Source organism: Microcaecilia unicolor, chromosome 5 (assembly GCF_901765095.1).
Source record: "Microcaecilia unicolor chromosome 5, aMicUni1.1, whole genome shotgun sequence".
NCBI classification, from domain to species: domain Eukaryota; kingdom Metazoa; phylum Chordata; class Amphibia; order Gymnophiona; family Siphonopidae; genus Microcaecilia; species Microcaecilia unicolor.
The window spans coordinates 135,322,848-135,346,336 of NC_044035.1; the positions used below are offsets into that span (position 1 = coordinate 135,322,848).

The 23,489-nt window shown below is 38.7% G+C and overlaps 1 protein-coding gene across 3 annotated transcripts in view; it reads right to left on the reverse strand.

Annotated features, from left to right (window-relative positions):
• Positions 1-1,219: 1,219 nt before the first annotated feature.
• The window catches only part of LOC115470294 (hornerin-like), a 47,690-nt gene continuing 25,420 nt past the window's right edge, over positions 1,220-23,489 (reverse strand). For 2 of the 3 annotated variants that reach the window (XM_030203333.1, XM_030203334.1), the window contains 7 exons: positions 8,839-8,949; positions 7,333-7,443; positions 6,998-7,108; positions 5,706-5,780; positions 5,282-5,392; positions 3,860-3,955; positions 1,220-1,440 (listed from right to left, as the gene is read on the reverse strand). In XM_030203333.1, coding sequence (XP_030059193.1) covers positions 1,385-1,440; positions 3,860-3,955; positions 5,282-5,392; positions 5,706-5,780; positions 6,998-7,108; positions 7,333-7,443; positions 8,839-8,949 — 671 coding nt within the window. In that variant the 3' untranslated portion in view covers positions 1,220-1,384. The remainder of the gene's footprint in view (positions 1,441-3,859; positions 3,956-5,281; positions 5,393-5,705; positions 5,781-6,997; positions 7,109-7,332; positions 7,444-8,838; positions 8,950-23,489) is intronic. The other variant, XM_030203335.1, reaches the window with a different exon arrangement.

The window sequence follows — 23,489 nt, forward strand, 5'->3', positions numbered from 1 at the left end:
AGACGTAAGGGATGCCTCTCCACCTACAACTGCTGTTGCTCAAATTCTATTATCCCAATTTTAACATAAAACCAGATTTTAAACATTTTATAAAACTTCAGATAGTTTGCTTCTATTCTAACATTAAAAAGAAGAGAATTTCATTTTTGAGGAGCAACTACATTGAAAAGTCTTCTGCTTATTGTAAAGAGTCTATACAATGAAGGAGGCGTAATTTCAAGTTTGTTGATTGAACAGAATGGTCAGATACGAAAGTAGGGTGAAAATTTACAATTGTAGTTGCCGTACAAAATTTTAAATACAAAACAAAAAAATTTGAAATCTATTCTAGTGGCCACAGGTAGACAAAAGAGTTCTCTCATTAATGGAGTAACCCTATAGCTTTTGTTTTATATAATGTGATCCTTGCTATTGTGTTCTGAAGTAATTGTAAGCAAGATTGCCAACTGCAGACTACCACTGGGAACACCACCGCGGTAGAAAATAGAAAATTATTTTCTACTGTGTGTTTTCGGCATGAGCAAAACACAGAATTACCGTCAGGCGCATGCGCTAGGTGGGCAGTAATGCTGAACTGACGCACGCTGAATGTGCGTAGGCCCTTAAGTGCCTTTGTAAAAGGGCCCCATATTGCGCATTTAACAGATGGGATAAACTTGGGTAGAGTATGAGCAAAGCATGGGTGAGAATTCCTCTTACATATGTTCATAGTTTACTATAATTTATTTACTGAAGAGTAAATATATTTGAATGAAGAGTAGATGAGTCAAAAATTGTAAAACACGATTGTAACAGTCTACCTTGTGCCACAGTTCAAGCACATAACAGTTGATGACGTTTATTAAATCTTGATCTAATAAGCATGCAAAAGTGTTCATGAATGTAGTCAATAAATTGTGGCCCAATGGCAAAGTGTAACCCACAGATTCTCCTGTAAAGCAGAAGGGATTCCTTATACATATTGTGTAAGTCCACTACAGTTCTCTTTTGCAAAGTTCTGGTTCTAGTCATACAAGGAGGATCAAATGAGTAATAGCTCTATGTGTCATCTCCTAACATCATGAGGCTTCCAACCTATAAAGTTTTTCAAATAGGCCCGATTCTATAGTCCATAGGAATAACATCCATAAAAAAAAAACAACTAAGCTCCTATTTATCTAAAAGTGAATGCTGGCCCATATTTCGATTTAAAAGACTAAGACAAATGTAATGTGCTCATTAAGATTGCTTGTATTTAATCAACTTGAATTTTGATGACAAAACTATGTTTTAAATTAACATTGCAAGATTAATCTTTTGAAAACCGACTGATCACCAATTTGAACACAGAGGTTACAATGCTTGATTCTGATTTATGTAAAGTGGAGTTTCAGTGTTGCTTTTTTCACTTCTTTGCTCCACCAGTGCATTGTTTCTGCTGGTCTGTGTTTTGACATCCACCTGTAACAAGAACCACAAAATTAGCGGAAGTATATGCTATTGAATCTCTGAGGCTTCCTCCATACTTCATAATACTTCACTTAATAGGTAAGGATTTTTGTGAATTGTTTATTCAGAAGAAAATATGAATAAAGTTGAGTAGATCATCATGTCCATAGAAAAATGAGAGGCTTTCTGGGCCTGTGACATTGACACAATAATGAAGTTGAAGAAGGAGAAATCTATTTTCTCTATGAACTGAATTCCTTAGGAAGATGAAACTTTCCTTATTACTAAACAAAGTTGGAATTGGACATAAATTTTCAAAACCCAATGGATTATTTTAACTGAAGAGGTTCCTATATTTTCTCTTCTGTGTTTCAAAGAAAATGTTTGTTACAAATTTATTTTCATTCAATTCTGCTCTATAAAAAGATTAATACAACTGACACAGCATAAAGGAGGTAATTTATAAAATAGGTGTTAGCATTTAAGTATAGATTGTGCACAGAAATCATTAGCTTACTGGCATAACTACACTTATGCCAGTAATCTAATGATTTGTGTGCATAAATGCATTTATGTGTACACAAAGGGCGAAATTCTCTACATAGTGCCTTAAAACTCGATGCCATAAAACCACACGGTTAGTGTGATTCTTTAACTACGCCTTTAAGTTAGGCATAGTTTATAGAATATGCTCACATGCCATTCTTGAGCCTAAAATTTAGGGACACCTATTTAGGCCATCTAAAACCAGGCCTAAATACCAGTGCCTAAGAGGCCCTTTTACAAAGGCAGGTAAGGGCCTACGCAGTGCAGCGTGTGTCAAATCGGCACATATGTGCCACATTTCCACCTAAACATTATTCTGTAAATATGTGCATATCTTGCACACTGCATATTTTACAGATGGGATACACTTGGGTTGGTCTGGGGAAAACATGGTAAGACTCCCAGTTACATAGATAACGTGGAGGGGCATAATTGAACGAAAACGTCTATCTCCATGGGCGTTTATCTCCGAGAACGGGTCCGTGAAGGGGCGGACCAAACTGTATTTTCGAAAAAAATAGACGTCCATGTTTTATTCGACAATTTGTGAGCTGGGCGTTTTTGTTTTTCAGTGATAATGGAAAATGAAAGCGCCCAGCTCAAAAACGAATAAATCCAAGGCATTTGTTCGTGGGAGGGGCCAGGAGTCGTAGTGCACTGGTCCACCTCACATGCCAGGACACCAACCGGGCACACTAGGGGGCACTTTTACAAAAACAAAAAAAAAAGGTAAAAGAGCTCCCAGGTGCATAGCACCCTTCCCTTGTGTGTTGAGCCCCCCAAATCCCCCTCAAAACCCACTGCCCACAAGTCTACACCATTACTATAGCCCTAAGGGGTGAAGGGGGGCACCTACATGTGGGTACAGTGGGTTTGGGGGGGTTGGACGACTAAGCATTAAGCAGCACAATTGTAACAGGTAGGGGGGGGGATGGGCCTGGGTCCACCTGCCTGAAGTCCACTGCACCCCCTAACAACTGCTCCAGGGACCTGCATACTGCTGCCAGGGAGGTGGGTATGACATTTGAGGGTGAAAATAAAAAGTTGTGAAACATCATTTTTTGTGGTGGGAGGGGGTTAGTGACCACTGGGGGAGTCAGGGGAGGTCATCCCCGATTCCTTCCGGTGGTCATCTGGTCATTTAGGGCACTTTTTGGGGCCTTATTCGTGAAAAAACAGGGTCCAGGAAAAGTGTCCTAAATTCTAGCTAAAAACGCATACTTTTTTTCCATTATCGGTGAAATGCGCCCATCTCTGTTCGGCCGATAACCACGCCCCAGTTCCGCCTTCGCCACACCTCTGACATGCCCCCATCAACTTTGTCCGCATCCGCGACGGAGTGAAGTTGAAAACGTCCAAAATCGGCTTTCGATTATACCGATTTATTCGTTTTGGGGAGATAAACGTCTGTCTCCCGATTTGGGTCGCAATATAGGCGTTTTTCTTTTTCAGTTATAAGCTGGATAGAATACTATAAGTTAATTTCATATCGCTGTCATGTAGGTGCAAGTATTAATTACACCAGTTCAAAGTCTGGCATAAGTATTCATTTAAGTGCATATGCACATATCTACCCTGTTATGGTAATGGTTGGTATGCAATAAAGGAAAGTTGATGTCTTTATAGAGTAGGCATCCAATTATTGGTGCAGAATTATAAAATTACACTCAAATTGAGCAGGTTATTGTTTTAAATATAAACAAAATGAAGACCTTCACTTCAGGGCCAAATTATTACAAGTACAGTGTAAATCATGAAAATTGTTATCATCACATTAAAAAAATAGGGTGTTTTAAATGTAAACCTATCCAAAGAACTTCTGCAGCTTTAAACTTTATAAAAAATATTATTCTTGTTATTAGGAAATATAACTTCAGATCATTACCTTGGCCTTTGTTTTGGGATGAATTATTAGATCCACTCTGCGAGTTCTGTGAAGTCTGACCACACTGTCCTCCAACCTTGGAAGATGAGCTTGATTCTAACATGCAACAGAGTAAGAAAAGAGCTCTTGTGATATTTTAATCTTTTCAGCATCAATATAGCAATTTTTAGGAGATCTCCTATTTTAACTTCCATCTATAACTGTTATTTAAGTAGAGCCTGCCAGAAACAGTTATGCAAGAGTCCTGCTCTTTACATGTCTGTAAAATTGTCAGATCCTGGCTGATTCCCTGATTGGTGTTCCTGAGTCTCTTCATACTGATTGTTTCTGATGTCTCTGAGTATTTTAGTATGTTTTAGTACATTTCTGTTGTGATGTTTTTTGATGTATGCTGCTCCAGGCTGCCTTATTTAAGCATGGGATGGCAAGATATGAAAGTTTTAAAAAATGTTTAAAAAGATAAAATAGAGTGCAGGCACTGCAATAAAAGTACTTGAACTGGACATACACTGTGATTCCTTTTTCAACTTAGAAGGAGAGTTTTCAATATGGACTACCATTAAGACTATAAACCCCAGGTGTTAGTAACTAGGTCTCATTTCATAAATTGGGACCTTTTCTGTAATAACACGTTAGTGTAAAATAGTTTGTCTTAATAATAGCCCACATTGCCATAATCTGGCCAAGTGTCACTGTTACTATCCCTCTCCTCGATAGTAAACGGTATGAGATTAGGTTGTCCAAATGTTGATAAAGACATTTTAATAACTACTTGTCACACATTTTTCTTCAATGGCAGGTTCTGAGCACTGGAATAAATTGCTTTTTGCCTGACATCAGGATACCTTTTTGATATTTTTATGCAATCGAACAGAAGAGTTATATATTTAGGGGCCCTTTTACTAAGCTTCTGTTGGTTCAAATACAAGCCTAATGAAGGAAAATAGTCTAATGTATGAAGAGTTAAAAGGTTCTGCATTGTGATCTGCTTGCACTAAGCACACAGTATGGAATGTGTTGGGGTGAAAAATAGGTATGGAGATGTATATATTAATCAGCTAGCACTCTGAAATTATCACTATACTAATTGATTTAATTGATTAAGACATTGAATTTATTGAAGTTGTATTTATTGAGATTTTGGATCTCCTATCTTTTGTTTGTATACTGATAAGCACTAGTGGTATAACTTTAAATAATGATAGTTCTTCATTTTGATTTATCTCCTTTGTTGTTTTCTATCAAAAGATTATTATGATTGAGAAATGTTAAATTTTAATAAAAATAAAGTTAAAACTAAACTAAAATTCCCATAAATGAAACTGGAAACTAAACCAAATGAAAATTCCACACACTTACACTTAGATATACATCAGTTTTTAAAAAGCTTCTAATAAATATTATTGTAATGATTGGACTTACGACCAGAGACTTGACCTTTCTCTTGGCAGGAGTTGTTAGCTACAACCTGAGAGCTCTGAGAGCTCTGACTGGACTGGTTTCCACAGGAACTGCCCTGGCCAGTTGATGTTTCTAATGATGCAGAATAGAGCAGAATTAGAAGCTTGATTCTTTTGGAATAATTCATTCTATTAATGACACTAAAAACCAAAATGATGTCCTTTTATTCAATTTTGCTAAAATTTGTGTTTACAGTGGCTTTTTGATTGAATAAAATACATGGAGATTCAAATTTTACATTTATATGCAGTGGGGGTGGAACAAGGATTTTCTAATGTTGGTCCTTCATTAAAGTGGCAAATAGCCTGCAGTACATTTCCATAGTTAATGATGGAGCTCTAACTGGCTCCTAATAAGGAGAAAATTATAATGAATTAAAACTTACGACTAGAGACTTGACTCTGTGAGCTCTGACTCAATTGGTTTCCACAGCCACTGCCTTGGACAGTTGAAGTTGTTTCTAATAATTAAGAATAGAAAAGAATGGAGGAGTAATGATCCATAGGTCATCTAAAGTAAGCTGCTGGAATGCTAAGCACTGATTGTACTCAAATGCTAATATAGAATACTAGGGTAAGTCTGCAGTTACTAGTCTAATCTTAGGGACAAGCACTTACTCCAGTTAGTGCAAATACTCGAGCCTAACTGTATACATTTCAGTGTGTTAATGCAGGCAGTGCCGTAGCGAGGGTGCCTGACACCCGGCGCGGGTCGCCGCTGCGCACCCCCCTCCGGAGCGCCCCCCCGAAACGCACCCTACCTTTCAGCGGGGGGCAGGCGGGAGGGCCGATCCGCCCCCAGTGCACATCACTCCGGCTCTGCTGGTTCCCTGCTTTCTCTGCCCCGGAACAGGAAGTAACCTGTTCCGGTGCAGAAAGAACAGGGAACCAGCGAGCCGACACCCCCCCAGTGCGTGCACCCGGGGCGGACCGCCTCACCGCCCCCCTTCCTATGCCACTGAATGCAGGTATTCTATAATCCACAATCAAAACACAAGACATGCCACTGAGCAGTCCATGCTCTTTTCAGGTCTATGTCCTCTTGCAGTCGCATTCTCTGGAATTTACAGGCACAATTTATAGAATACTGACTAGGGGCAGTTATGTGTGTAACATGTTATTACTGGCAATTAGTGCCAATTAATACAAATTATATCCAATAATTGGTCATTAATGCCAATTAGCAGTATGTAAGTTAAATAAGTTATATGCGCAACTACACATTCTAAAACTCACATGCACAACTTTGTATAATGGTCGCAAACTTGAGCATGCAACTAGAATTAGGTAATAGTTTTCAGTATTTAAGTGATAAATGAGTCTCCCTTGCAGGAATTGTAAACTCAGCCTCTGCAGCATTCCATGTCCTGTATGTCCATAGAGGCTGAAACTAGGATGAACAACTGAACTGTTATCTCCAACATTGCACTCTGTTACCATACCACTAGATTATGGGTGCAACCCTCAGTCATGACATATCTGTAGAAATAAAGCCTTCATCTTAATTCAAATAATATTTTTACTATCAATTCTTTTCATTAAAATATTTTCACTGTTCATGAAGGCAATCTTCTGCAAATAACAGAAAAATAAATACTTTCACAGGCACCTCTAAAAATCGCACTTTAATTGTAAAATAGTTTCAATGGAGAAATTATTCTAATGAGTTAAAACTTACGACCAGAGACTTGGTTTTTCTGTTGACAGGAGCCAACTACAACCTGAGAGCTGTGTGAACTTTGATTGCCCTGGTTTCCACAGCCACTGCCCTGACCAGTTGAAGATGTTTCTAATGATGCAAAAAAGAAGAGAATTAGAAGTGTGATTCTGTGAAGTTTTGATATTTTCTGCTTGAAAATGTCATGAGCATTCACAACTTCATAGAATCTCCCCTTCAATCTTATCAAAGAACAGAAACAAGAGTAATTCTTTGAATACAAACATCTCTAATAATCACACAATAATTGTTTAATGGTTTCTAAAGAAAAAGTATTGTGATGAATTAAAACTTACGTCCAGAGACTTGATTTTTCTGTTGACAGGAGCCAGTTGCAACTTGAGAGCTCTGTGAGCTCTGACTGCTCTGGTTTCCACAGCCACTGCCCTGGCTGGTTGAAGATATTTCTATTGATGCAGAATAGAAAAGAATTAGTATTGTGATTCTGTAAAGGTTTGATAATGTCTGCTTTAAAATATCATGAGTATTCAAACATTTTTGTAATTTGCCCACATTGCCCACCCCCACCCCCTGGTACATTTTTAACTTGATCCATTTTAACAAACTCATCATAACTATAATGCTTGGCCAGAAGCCACACATCAACAATTCTCTCTGCACTCTTATGTGCATACACCCTGAATTTGAACATTAACTTTCCGTGTTTGAAAGATAGGTGTGCCTCCCTTCCTTTCACGTACTGTGAACAGGCTGTCTAGAAAAGAAGAAGCTAGGATTACGATCTGATTCATGTTCTCCTATGTAGCGGTGTGCTTCCGTGCTACTAGGTTATGGAGCTAACACTAGGCGATAACGTATATCACTAAAATAAACTAAGAACTTTTCATCATAAGTGTAAATAAATTATACTATTGTTATTGGTGAAGCTATACTGGCTCCTTATCAAATTTAGGGTTCAATACACATTTATTACTACTACTACTACTTATCGTTTCTATAGCACTACTAGACGTACGCAGCGCTGTGCACTTGAACAAACAGGACAAATAAGAGATAAGGGAATATTAAAAGTGAGGATGATAAAATTAGGGTTCTGAAAAACTGAATAAGGGTTAGGAATTAAAAGCAGCATCAAAAAAGTGGGCTTTTAGCTTAGATTTGAAGACAGCCAGAGATGGAACTTGACATACTGGCTCAGGAAGTCTTTTCCAGGCATATGGTGCCTGATGTTGATTTTTCAAATCATTAATAATAAAACTCCAGTGGTTTTTGCTGCTAGCTTATGCATAGATAAGTGAACTAGATATGATTTATATTCCTTCTTTTCATTCTGTAAGGTTTGATGTACATAGAACTATTTTCTACGTTGTATGTCCAAAATTGTGGAACCTGTTGCCATTATCTTTGTGAAAAACTAAATCTGTTGCTCTTTTTGAAAAGCATCAAAATAGAAATTTATTTCAATAAAACTTTTTGTACTACATAGATTGAATATAACTGATATAGCTGTGCTATATGTTCTGATGACAACTGTAATCATATTTATGTTTGTTTGATTTGTGTCTGATTTTAGTAGTAGATGCTTTTTGTTGTGATTATTTCACTGTATCCAGCTTTTTCGAATTGTAGCTCAAATGAGGTATGTTTTTTTTTTTTTATAATAGCTAAATAAATAAATTAAATAAATCATTTCATACATTTAAACATTTAACTGTTCATGAAGACAATCTTCTCCAAGGAACAGAATAAATAAATACATAAATAAATACAGCAATTCAAAGATCTCTAAACATCACAAAATAATTTCTATGGAAAAAGTATTGTAATGAATTAACACTTACGATTAGAGACTTGATTTTTCTGTTGACAAGAGTCAACTGCAACCTTAGAGCTCTGTGAGCTCTGACTTCCCTGGTTTCCACAGCCACTGCCCTGGCCAGTTGATGATGTTTCTAATGATTCAGGATAGAAGAGAATTATGTGTGATAATGGAAAGATTTGATATTTTCTGCTTGAAAATGTCATGAGCATTCACAACTTTCTAGAATTCACACCTCTCTCTAACACATTTCTACCTATCCAGTTTAAGAAACCCATCGTTACTACAATGCTTAGACAGAAGTAACAATTCTTTCTGCTATTTGCTGTTTATGTACCCTGTATCTGGAAAGGTAGGTTTCAGTGTTTGAGATATAGGCGGGTGCCCCTTACATCAAACAACATTAAACACTACCTCTGCAGCATTCCAATTTCAGGCTGTCCAGAGGTCATGAAACTAGAATTAAGAACTGAACTATGTTTTACTACTACTATTACTACTACTTATCATTTCTATTGTGCTACTACACGTACACAGCGCTGTACACTTGAACATGAAGAGAGAGTCCCTGCTCGACAGACCTTACAATCTAATTAGGACAAACAGGACAAATAATAGATAAGGGAATTACAGGTGGGGATGATAAAATAAGGGTTCTGAACAAGTGAGTAATGATTAGGAGTTAAAAGCAGCATCAAAAAGGTGGGCTTTTAGCCTAGATTTGAAGACGTCCAGAGATGGAGCTTGACGTACCAGCTCAGGAAGTCTATTACAGGCATATGGTACAGTAAGATAAAAGGAACGGAGTCTGGAGTTAGTGGTGGAGATGAAGGGTACAGATAAGAGAGATTTACCCAGTGAACATAGTTCCCAGGGAGGAGTGTAGGCAGAGATGAGAGTGGAGAGGTCCCACATAACAGTGTGCTATCATGGTATTGGACAGGGAATGGCAGGATCATTGTGCCTTGCATTAAAACATTTTCATAGTTCATGAATTTAAACATCTCAACACATTACACAACATATTTTATACAGTGTCTATAGATAAAAAAAAAAAACATTTTGAATTAAAACTTACGTCCAGAGACTTGACCACCACAGGCACCACCCTTGCCAATTGTTGATGTTTCTAATAATACAGAATTGAACAGAATGAGAAATTAAATTTTTTGAGGCTTTGTATTATCTGCTTGAACATTTCATGAGCCTTCATTTATCTTGAAATTTTGCCCCAAATTTTACTTTGGTCCATGCAGGCAAGTCATCATAGATTGAATTGTCACAAACTGCAGACCACAATTTCTTCTGGTGCCCGCTGTGCAGAAAATGCAACCTGATTCTAAATAGTCACTGTCATTATTTCAGCGGTGTTTAGATTTTCCCACAGAGATTGTAAATGCTATCCAGAGAGGCTGAACCTGGACTTGTAAACCATATCCAAGACTCCCAAATAAGTGTTGCTTGACTCTAAATCAGTAAGAATTTCTTTAAAAGTGAAGCATTACACTTATAACTTAAGAGAAATAAAATTACTTGCAAAGACAATAAGGAAATTAACAATCACTGCACCATAATGAAATACAACTTACGATCATAGCCTTGGTTTTTGTTTTGGCATGAGTTGTTGCCTTGATCCTGTTGATGTGTTGTCTGTTGATTGCACTGGCTGTTACCACTACCACCCTTGGCAGACATTTTTCTTTCTATCTGTCTACAGTAGTGCAGAAGAAGAAGAGTAGTTATGTGAGTCTTTGGTGTGGTCTGCAAGAACATGCCATTTATATACATAAGTAGTGCTCCTCCCTCTGCCAAATAAGCATTACGTGTGCATTAGTGGAGCTCTTAAAATCAATTAAGAGTTTAACGTCACCTACATAATTATGATAATTCTCTAACAATTTCAGTCATAGTAACATAGTAACATAGTAGATGATGGCAGAAAAAGACCTGCATGGTCCATCCAGTCTGCCCAACAAGATAAACTCATATGTGTATACCTTACCTTGATTTGTACCTGCCTTTTTTCAGGGTACAGACCATACAAGTCTGCACAGCAGTATTTCCCGCCTCCCAACCACCAGTCCCGCCTCCCATCACTGGCTCTGGCACAGACCGTATAAGTCTGCCCTCCACTATCCTCGTCTCCCAACCACCAACCTCTCTTCCCCCACCTGCTCCGCCACCCAATTTTGGCTAAGCTTCTGAGGATCCATTCCTACTGCACAGGATTTCTTTATGCATATCCCACGCATGTTTGAATTACGTTTCAGTCTCACAAATACAGTCTATATTATTTAGTATTTTAATTATTTGTCATGACTTGGTGTTTGTTTAATGTTTAATTTCTACTTTGTCATTATTTTTTTATTGATTGAATCATTTTCCACATTAGAAACCTATTTACTAAACCAGATCTAGAGAGTAATTTTATAAAGGCATTTATAAATGCATGTTTGATAATATACTCATGTAAAATTACTATTATTATTTGAATTTAGCTCATGCTTTTGAATAGTAACCCAAGGCCATTTGCATTTTTAAAAAATTATCCCATGCGCACACTTACATATAATGGATTAGATTCTATGGGGCCCCTTTACTAAACCACGTGAAGAGGCATAATCGAATGGGGCCAGCCATCTAGAAGGGTGGCCATCTCTAATGGCGGCCCCGTAATGTGGCATACCTGACCGTATTATCGAAACAAGATGGGCGTCCATCTTTCGTTTTGATAATACGGTCGGGGCCGGCCAAATCTCAACATTTGAGCCACACTTAGAGATCGCTGGCATTAGAGATGGCCACCATTGGTTTTCGCCGATAATGGAAACTAATGGCGGCCATCTCAAACCCGGCGAAATCCAAGCCATTTGGTCATGGGAGGAGCCAGCATTTATAGTGCAGTGGTCCCCCTGACATGCCAGGACACCAACCGGGCACCCTAGGGGGCACTGCAGTGGATTTCTTAAATTGATCCCAGGTGCATAGCTCCCTTACCTTAGGTGCTGAGCACCCCAAAAAAAACCAAACCCACTACCCACAACTGTACAACAGTACCATAGCCCTTAAAGGGTAAAGGGGGGCACCTAGATGTGGGTACAGTGGGTTTGTGGTGGGTTTTGGAGGGCTCCCATTTACCACCACAAGTGTAACAGGTAGGGGGATGGGCCTGGGTCCGCCTGCCTGAAGTGCACTGCAGTACCCACTAAAAACTGCTCCAGGGACCTGCATAGTGCTGTGATGGAGCTGGGTATGACATTTGAGGCTGGCACAAAAATGTTTATATATTTTTTTGGTGTGGGAGGGGGTTGCTGACCACTGAGGGAGTAAGGGGAGGTGATCCCCAATTCCCTCCGGTGGTCATCTGGTCAGTTGGGGCACTTTTTTGAGGCTTGGTCCTAAAAATAAATGGACCAAGTAAAGCTGTCCAAGTGCTCATCAGAGCTGGCCTTCCTTTATCCATTATCTGCCGAGGCCAGCCATCTCTTATCCATTCTTTCATCCCGCCTTCGGTACACTGCCGACATGCCCCCTTGAACTTTGGCCGGCCTTGCGACGGAAAGCAATTGAAGCCGGCCAAAATCGGCTTTCAATTATGCCGATTTGGCTGCCATTAGGAGAAGGTCGGCCATCTCTCGATTTGTGTCGGAAGATGGCTGGCCTTCTCCTTTGAAAATAAGCAGGATAGGTGCCTATGCACGCCCAATGTGCGACAGTTTGAAATTACCGCCCAGCTACTGCATACCCGGGTAGTAATTTTATTTTTTACATGTCCACTACGCGGGACAGAAATAATTGTTATTTTCTGGTACATGGCGCTACTGTGTGGTAAAAGTAATTCTATGTGCGTAGACCATTACTGCCCTGATAACACATGAGACATTACCGCTAATGGTCTCAGAACCAAAATGGACGCACGTCCATTTTCAGTCAAAATATTAAAAAGGTATTTTTTTATAGGTGCGCTGAAAAATGGATCTGCGTGCATTCAAAACACATGCTTATATTAGCGACCTGAGTAAAAGGACCCTTATATATGGTGTCATATAATTCCATGTGGAGGGAAAAATCTGCCTAAGCATATTCCATAAACCACGCCTAAAGTTATGCATCTATAGATGCCAACTAGGCATGTTGCAGAAACTACACCTAAAATAAGGCCAGTATATAGAATACGCTTGTGTTTTTATTCTAGGAATTGCACTGAATTGATTGGCACCCATTTGACATCAATGCGCCTTGATGTCATGACGTGATATCCGAGGGAATATCTGCAACCATGGCATCTAAGAGAAGAATGCCCAACTTCTCATTTGCAGATATAAAATTATTGACTATATTATTTCTCAGAAAGGAGAAACACTACATTGTCCTCCCAGGTCACCAAAGGTCATATCTACGGTACAGAAGGGCTTGGGAGAGATTAACAGTAAGCTTCAACTCCCAAGCTTTTCTCATCAGGGTTTTAAAAATACTCAATATTGTGCACAACTTATATTTATGATTGTAGTGGTTTACTTCCTCCTCAGCTTAGGGATCCCTGTTAAGCAGGATACATCTATCCCAGCTAAATAGATTCTTCAACACCAACTGAAGTGGGTCTAGAACTGCTTCAGGTTCCTAATAAGCCCCCTAGTGCTGTGTCAGCATTAGCACACAGCAGCACTTAGTGTGGTTTAGTAAACAGGGGGGAATTGATTGCATGGATGCTCAAATCTCTAAAATTCTTTTTAGAGCACTAGTAACCCACTCCTCATTTGTCCAGATATTTTTAGACAACATTTTACTAGAAACTTTGTTTTCAGACCTAAATTCTTACACATATTTTTCAAATACTGAAATTTTGCATTTAGATGTAAGTGGCTGTTTTCAGGACTGGACCCTAGCATGTCAACATGGCCAGGTTTTGTGCTCTTCATCAAGATAGTGGCCCCAATAACATAACTGTGGCCCCAATAACATAACTGCAGCACGAACCCCTGCTATGTTGGCAGAAGATCTGGCCTTGATAATAGCCATTTAAATCTTACTTCAAATGTTCACTATTGCAAAGTATGTGCATGATTTTGGGTCTGAAAACAAAGTTTCTAATAAAATTTTCTCTTAAAATATGTGGAATAATGAGGAATTTGCTACTACTGTGGAGTCAATGCAGAATGGTTTGGAGAGTGGAGCCAGGTACACAGGCACTAGTGATGGGCTTTGAACTCGCCACACCAGAGGGTGGGGCAAGTATTCTACCCCCTCCACCACCTACTTCCATGAGTTGCAAAGCCTCTCACAATGGGAAATACTGCATCCATGAGGAGGGATGACCAAAATAAATGCAGGTTGGGGGCCCAGATGCTCTGACACCTGTGAAGTGATTTGAACACCAAACCACAGAAGAAGAAGAAAGTAAGTGAGTTGACCACTGTATCAACTGCTTCTAGGAACAGCAAACCCTCACTTGGTGAACTCACAGAGGACCACTCCCACACCCAGAAGACACAGTGACCAGTTTGGGATTTCCAAACCACTCTACTCCATGTGAAGACTTACTAATGAGACAATAGTGCAGCACCTAACACTTCACTGCAGTAGGGTAAGGTGGTGAGGGCCAAGGCTCACTGTTAGCCTTACCCTGGCTGTCTCTGCTCTTCAAAGCAAAATGTCTCTTTCTCCACAACTCAAGCCAACTGAATTGGTTAATAAGTTTCTGCTAACCAGCTGCTACAGTTGGATTTGAATCTCACTCTGGGACATCAAAAAGCAGTTTTTAATTCTCAGTTTACCTCTTCATTTCAGTACAAATTTGTGAGCCTTTCTGGAACATTTCAGTACCTAAATATATAAGTGACCTTCAAGCCTAAGGGCTATTGTAGTGGTGGATCTTCAGGTATAGTAGTTTTTTTTTCTTTTCCTGGTGGGCTCACCATAACCTCTGAATGGATTATGTGGGATCTGTACCTGGATCCCTTAATGTGAAGTCCACTACACTGACCAACAGGCTACTGCTCTGTCTGTGAGGTCAGTTCACTTGGAATGCTGCCAGACAGACCTGTCTATGGCTCGTTTTTCTACATTTTTCTCTGAGATTTTTTTTTCTCCAAAAACGGTACTTACAGATTGATGTGTTAATCTTGTAAATGTCTAGCTCAAAACCATAATCAACCAAGAAATTTAGATATTTTTTGTTTGATTATGGCTGTGTGCTAGATATTGGATTGAGATGTTTTCTGCAAAATGTCTCAATTTGTACTTAGATGTCATATCAAAATTTCCCCTCCACTTTACTATGTAATGAGAATAAGGTTCTCATTTTCAATGGACATAGAGTTACAAAGGGCATCTTTTACTAAGGTGTGCTCACTGTTTTAACAGGGCAAGCTAAATGTTAGAGACGCCCATAGGAATGCATTGACATCTCTAACGTTTAGCGCACCAACAATTTTAGCGTGCACCAAAATCATGAGCGTGCCTTAGTAAAAAACCCCCTAAGTTACTTGAGTAACCTATGGAACTTTATAAGTCTAAGGGGCTCTTTTACTAAAGGGTTTTCATGTGGCAACGGATTTGCCGCGCTGCAAACTGGAACTACCAGCAGCCCAAGGCGGGCACCGGCAGTAATTCCATCTCAAGCATGCAGCATTTCCTCTGCCACGGAAAATAATTCCATAATTTCTAACAGGGTGCTAACCCAGTGATAATCGAGCAGCACAGGTTACCACAGGAGCTCTTACTGCCACCTCAATAAATGGCAGTAAGTGCTTCCTCCGAATTGCCGCGCAGTAAGAATAATCTTACCGCCTGGCCATGTCTTTTTTTAGGGGCTTTTTACTGAATACTGTCTAATTGCTACTAACTTGAGTGATCTATAGACAAGCATACACTTAAAGATGTGAAGGGAGTGAATAAATCATCGCTTTCAATATACTTAGCTTCAATTATCTCCTCATTAAATCTAGTCATTCAGAGGGATCTCGCTACCGCCTCTTTTCAAAATGCTTGGCTCACAATAGCCATTATAGAGGTTGGTAGGATAATCTGAGGACCCTATAGTGAATGCCTATGAATGACTAACTTGAGTGATGGAATTTAAATCAGGTTTTAGCAGGTGTAAGATCAGTGCCCAAAAGTTAGGCATAGGATCCACACACCATTTATAGAATAGTGCATAATGCGGAATTCTTTTGACAGCTATGTTTCAGCACTAGTTATTGAATTCCCTCTAATGTATTTTCCTCATATGTAATTTCCAGATGTAATTCCTGGGTAATTTTTACATTTATAAACCATGGCTTACAAGTGAAAATCCTTTACAGAGTTACCTCCATCATGCAGAGTTTTTCCTACAAGATAGGTGAGTTCAGAAGACAGCAATGTGAGCAGTCTTGCAGTTTCAAACATTGAAATTTTGTTTTCCTTTGGAGAAAGTACTTAGAAACAGTAGGAAATACACTGCTTTATTAATAAAGATTTTGTATATCTATTACTGATCTGTTTTCCTTATTTCCACTTTGGAGTTTGTGGATGATTTGCCTTGTTGTTTCTTGGATATACATATAATTTAAATGTTGCATCATTAAAATATTATTATTTTTTTTGTTACATTTGTACCCCGCGCTTTCCCACTCATGGCAGGCTCAATGTGGCTTACATGGGGCAATGGAGGGTTAAGTGACTTGCTCAGAGTCACAAGGAGCTGCCTGTGCCTGAAGTGGGAAATGAACTGAGTTCCTCAGTTACCCAGGACCAAAGTCCACCATCCTAACCACTAGGCCACTCTTTCACTCCAATCTTACTTAGATCTTGGAACAGTGAGATGCTAATCCAGGGAACTGACCTAGGTCCCTAGTACACCTTTCGCTGTTTGAGCTTGGGTGGTTCATTCAACATCCTTTTACCCAAATTTGTATTGGATGTAGTTTTGAGCATATTCATTTTAGCCACATGCCATAACCTGTACAATACTGCATACATAGATGTTAGTAATCTATAAAACTAATAAACTATAGGTGCACATTTGGAATAGCAATATGGATATAAAGAATACAGGTGCTTTAAGAGAATCTGCAGAAGTTTACACATGCTATTGAGTGTGAGATAAAGGTAAAATAGAGCACGTAATTTCTTTCAACCACTAATGGGGCCTTTTTATTAAGCCGTGTAAGAATCTACACACACCCAATGTACGCCAGTTTGGAGTTACCACATGCCTCTTGCGGTAAATTCATTTTTGGTGCACGTCCGATACGTGCATCCAAAAACAATTTTGTACTTTCTGGCGCATCCGCTATGCACGTCAAGTGGAATTTGAAGCGCATAGGTTATTAATGCCCAGTTAATGCATGAGAACTTACCACTAAGTCAATAGCTGGGGGGAAGGTCTCAGACTCAAAATGGATGCGTGCCAATTTTTATTTTGCCTTACATCCATTTTTGGCAAAAATTAAAAAAAGACATTTTCCCCCAGAAACATTAAAAAATGGATCTGCACACGCCCATAACCCGTGTCTACAGTACCGCAGGTCATTTTTCAGTGCACCTTAGGAAAAGGACCCCAACGTGAGCTCAAAGAAAACATATTATTTTACTACTAACTTGTGATATTTTAGCACAGGCCACCTTTTATACAATGAGAGATAGTTATTAATAACTGTATTAACAGTAAAATAACCCATTTTAATGCTAGCCCATGTTGATAACTATCGTCAACAAATGTGTGTCTGAGAATATCTCACAGTTCACCTAAAGCACATATGCTATGGAAGAGTATTTGCGCTTTTAACTAGGCTGAGGAGGAAAAAGGTTTGATGGGATTATCTAGTCATAAGAATGTGGTTAGATTGGTTGGAAAATAACCCTTGCAGTTGTTATATTACTTCCATTATCCAGCTTATCCTTGAATTCATTTCCTGGGCAAAGTGAATGCAATATTTGTAGCCTACATATAAAAATGAGAGCAGAGAGTCCTTGGTTGTATTGAAGAAGCTGAATAACCCAATTACTCCAGGTTTTAGGCTACTCCCTATTCTTTGATGCATAACACATTGTCATTCTCAATACAGTACGTATTAGTCACAATTTTCTTAATTAGATCTGCATTTTTACTCACTTACTCTTTATTTTTTTATAGCACTTGACAAACCACAATTGATCCCTGAGTTGACTCTACCATTTAAAATTTCTATTAAATGTACTTTGTACTATCCCTATTAGGCTCACAATTTAAGTTATAAATTATACCTGGGGCAATGGAGGGCTAAGTGACTGGCCCAGAGTGTCATGGAGATGCAGAGGGAATTGAACCTGGATCTCAACCCAATACTGACCATCAGGCAGCAGCAAGAAACAAAGCCAGTTCCCCAGGTCCACAATCCACTACACTAACCATTAGACCATACCTTCACTCTTCCACTGTTACTGACATATTGAATAAAATGGAAGAATCACATGGAATATGATTGAAACAGATGTTAGCACAAACTACTACCAAGAAGTCAAAACTATTACTTCATATTTGTCACACATGAGTAAATTGTTAACATTTCAAAGGCATGCAATTAATTGTGATAGGGCTGAACTCAAAAGCACCTGGAGGTTTCATTTTCCACCACGTCACCTCCTTCCCCTCTTACTCCATCATGTTCCCATTCCCTTTCTTTAACCTCTGCCATCTTGCTTCAATTTCTAAAATCACAGAGAAGGAAACTGTGAATCTCTTTTCCTTCTTCAAACTCTCTAGGTGTTCCACTGACCCCATCCCCACTGATGTGTTCTCCATTTCTGTTATTCCCGTTTTTATATACTTAATGGCCCAGATATTCATCTGGTGATGGGCAGCACTTTTCCTGGTGAAACAATTCTTGGATGGACCTGATCGAGTCTGCGATTGAAGGAGCGCGTTTGTTCTGCTTAATTTTGTCCGCAGGGACAACACGGTGTATTGCTTCTAACAACTGTATTGAGTTTCACAATACTGCTGCACGTTTTCTGCTACTCCTCATGACCCCTGACACAGGCGCTGAGCACTGAAACATGGACCGTGTCGGGTCCATTGAAGAATTGTTTCACCATCGTATATGATTAAAGGTTCCCCCTTTTTTTGAAGGCCCCTGGTACTTTTTGTTTTGTTCTTTGGACATATATCTGTAACATTTTCAAATATAATTGTTCCTGTTGCCTTTAAAAATGCTTTGGTTATATCACTTCTCAACTAATATTAACTTACTCTAATTTCCATGCTAACTTTCAAGCCAGCTTGTCCTCTATTTTGCATCTATTCTACTTGTGCTGTAGTGACTTGACTGACTTTTCATCTCATTCCATTCTATGTGTGTAAGCTACCAAAACCTGGATGAGGTAGGCTAAGCTTTGACTTTAGCCTTATAAGAATCCTGCTGGCTTCTACTGGGAAACCCTGCATAGTACTGTTTATACTTTGGGCTTGTGATCTGTCAGCTACAGTCCAGTGTGGAGTTTGTGTCTGAACCTAACGATTCCTTATTCTTCACCATACTGTCCCTGTGAATGAACAGAGTTCAGTATTTCTTTAATTTTCCACTTGTCTGGCTGTATTTCTATGAGGCTTCCTAAATCAAATTACATAAGTACATAAGTAATGCCACACTGGGGAAAGACCAAGGGTCCATCGAGCCCAGCATCCTGTCCACGACAGTGGCCAATTCAGGCCAAGGGCACCTGGCGAGCTTCCCAAATGTACAAACATTCTATACATGTTATTCCTGGAATTGTAGGATTTTTTCCAAGTCCATTTAGTAGTGGTTTATGGACTTGTTCTTTAGGAAACCGTCTAACCCCTTTTTAAGCTCTGCTAAGCTAACCGCCTTCAGCACTTGACAGACATAATAATCCCTCCTTAAGAGCTATCACTTGTCTGTGCCCTTCACTTCCACTTTGAACTCAGGCACCATTCTTTCTATCTTACACACTATTTTATTTTTTATTTTATTTAATAGCTTTGAAAAACTACACTATCTCTAATAGTATCAAGGTGGTGTACTTAAAGTTATTTATATTGTCAATTAGATATAGCTATTATCAACACATCAACAAAGGACAAAAGATAAATGAACATATCATATAGTGTAATGCATCACACAACAACCATTTCTGTATTGAAAAGAATAAAATATAAACAGATACCAGTCAGGATATATAAGGTTCTTTTTTTTTTCCCATTTTTATTCCTTTTAAGTGTAACATTCATCCAATTGCATTACAAAGTACAAAGTAACTGTCATTCTAAGAATAACCATAGGATATCAAACATATAACTTGCCAGCAGCTACCCCTTCCACTTCTTGGCCTGGGTCAACCCTTCTTAGCAGATATGCTTCAATACCTGCTGCTATCTCTTTTGACACCAGTGAACTCCTGTTCTCTTCTCTCCCACAGCTAGGGCCTTCTGAATTCACTGTTCCTTTGACTGATACTTCCGTGATAACCCAATAAACTGACAGGTACTCCAATATTCTTATAATAAAGGTTTCTCATTTATTTATACCAGTTCATTTGTAGCAACTTCAACAGCACAGCATACTGCATAATCCTAGGTTCCTTGACATTTGTTCACATTCACAATGTCACACAGGGTTATATCCACTAGTTTGCTGCTTATAATTCAGTCCTTTAACATTACTTTCTCTTCTCAGGTTAATCATCAGTTTCTTACAACACACGGTATTTAACTTCCCATATTCTTAACATTTTGAGCTACCCGCTGCCACAGGTTTCTTCCCAGCTGCATCAATTCTGTCTTTCCAATTCCAGACAGTTTAGGAAATACAGCAGCCAGGAAACCTCTCACCTTAGTACCAGCAGTTTGTGTAAATGCGGCCACCTCCATACTCTCCTCCTCATTCTCCTCCCTTTTATCCCATTCCATCTCTTCTACCTCCTCACAGGACTCCCTCACTTGCTCTTCATCATCGTGATTAGAGTCCATCTCCCAATCCTGCTCCTCCCCCTCTACTTCCTGTGAGTCCTGTGTTGGGTCAGGTGCATTGTGGGAATCATGGTTCCTAGGTTCATCCCTTATTCTAATCGGTCTCTTGACCACCAGAGGGCACATTCCTCGTTATAAGGTATTTGCAAATTACTACTACTACTATTTAGCATTTCTATAGCGCTACAAGGCGTAAGCAGCGCTGCACAAACATAGAAGAAAGATAGTCCCTGCTCAAAGAGCTTACAATCTAATAGAATATCTTTTAATCTCTCTCCGGGGCTGCTCTCGCTTTCCTTGAGGCCGTCTTCTCAGTAACCCCTACAAACTACAATACTGGTATAGATCATAAAATCGGATGAAGTATACAATAGGTATACAAAAATGGAAGAAGCATAAAAATAAATGATAATTTGAAGTAAAAATAAACAAAGGACAGAGAGGGAAATGAAGAAAGGGAAGAAAGGGGAAAAGCGGATCAGATGGTTGTGCTCAGATGATTACCTATCAGTATTTGATTCCAAATAGTAATGCAGGGTTAACCAAACTTTGTTATTAGACATCTGGAAGTGACCAGTGTAGGCTGTACAATATTTATGAATTAGTATAACATTATTCCACCAAAAATGAATGTTGAGTTTTGAATTATTCTTCCAATTGGATAAAATATATTTGAGAGTTATTGCTACCAAGGTGTCAAAAAGTTTAGAATCATACCCATCCAAAAAATGATCCAACTTTATTGAACCAAATAGTATCTTTGCAGGGGTTAGAATTTCAGTAAAGTTGAATATGGATGAGATAATTTGCCATACTTTGGTGCAAAAGCGATTAGTATCATTGCTTTCAAAGAGTAAGTGGAGAAGAGTTCCCTTTTGCCCATTACATGACCAACAGGAATTATCCTTTGACAAACCATCCACCTTCATTTTTTGAGGTTAATCAGATCTCTGAGGTGTATCTCCTGAAAAATGAGAAAGAAGTTGAGTAAACTTGTTGGAATAACTGGGTTTGAAGACCAGATTTATAATGTATCAACAATTTATCAGACTTCTGGCAGCAGGTTCCAAAAAGTAGGGACAAGAAAACTAAATGCTATATCATGAAGTGTGGTTAAACATATGACTTTATAAAATTGGATTAGCACTAGATAAGTAGCACTAGAGCATAATGTCTGAGAAGGATGATATTGAATAAACATTTTTGCCTAGAAAGCTGGCCCTTAAAATAAGCTTTAGAGGTTAGTTAAATAATTTTGAATTGTATCCTACTGGCAACCAGAAACCAGTATTGTTGCATCAGTAAAGTTGTCATAAGGTCAAAATGATGAACACCATATTTCAGATAGGCTGCCACATTCTGAAGAAGATGAGATCATAGGTCAGTAAACCTGCCAAAATGGAATTTAAAAAATCAGAGTGAATAGATACCAAAGAGTTTATTAATTTTTCAAAGGCACAAAACTTGATATACTTCTTAATTGAGCACATCTGATGAAGTATACCGATCATTACCTGGGTATTTGTGAAAAAAAGAGTGAAACTTGAGAAAGCCACCAATTATCACCCCTGGAGACTTATAGTATTGCATATTCTAAGCAGGACACCAGCCAGTAAGAGTGCATAAGTACATAAGTAATGCCATACTGGGAAAAGACCAAGGGTCCATTGAGCTCAGCATCCTGGATTGGCCTGAATATGGAGCTGAGGAAGTTCTCCTGGAGAGCCAGATCATCTCTGTCTTTGAAGAATTAATCATCAGACAACCAAGTAACATTCTCCTTAAGAGAATTTTCTGTATCTTTTTGTGAGGTGTTATCCCAGGAATCTCAGACTATGAGAATTTCATTTTCATAAATACATGCAGACAGGTCAATGTTGCCAGGAAGATATTAAATAATACTGGAGCCAGGATGGATAATTGGAGGACCCTTCCAGAAAGAGGGTAAGCAATGTACAATGTGTCCTCAATTTGGACCTCAAATATTTGGGCTAAAAACTAAGAATGGAACCAGTTCAGGGGCATGTCTAGAAGACTATTATCATACAAATGAGTCAGAAGATGAGAATGATGTATGGAAGTGAAAGTTGATCTGAACTCTCAATGTAACAAGGGAATATATTTACCTGAACCAAGACAGCCTACCATATTAAGTATCAAAAGCAAAGAAATCTCCTTACTGTATCCTTCATGAGAATTAGTTTGCTTAGGTTAAAATGCATTTGCATATCAAAACTTTTGAACACATGTAAGAATAACCTTCACTATCACCTTTCCTTTAAAAAGTAATTTGATTTAGAATGGAATTTTTGTGGTAAGAAGATGAAGATTTTTTTTTTCTTCAAATGGGGTTTCAGAAGGAAGCCATTCCACTGATGAGAAGCAACCCTTAAGTATAGACTAGTATTGACCAAATCAAGGTAAATTGGAGGCAGCATAGGGGAGCAATCTTTCAGCAACTTAGCTGGGGCTGCATCCAAGAATGAGATGAACAATCTTAGATTTAAGAAATTAAAACAACTAACTGTGTTTAAAGCTGTAAAAGTGAAATGAGTCTAACTAGGATGGGGTAGAATACTGGTTGACGAAAAAGACAGATACCTTTGCCACAGGCCAAAGAAAGTATTCATCTTAATTAGAATATATATAGCATAATCATCAGGCACAAAGTCAGGGACAGGGACAGTGGGACTTACTGAGGAACAGAGTTCTACATAACATTA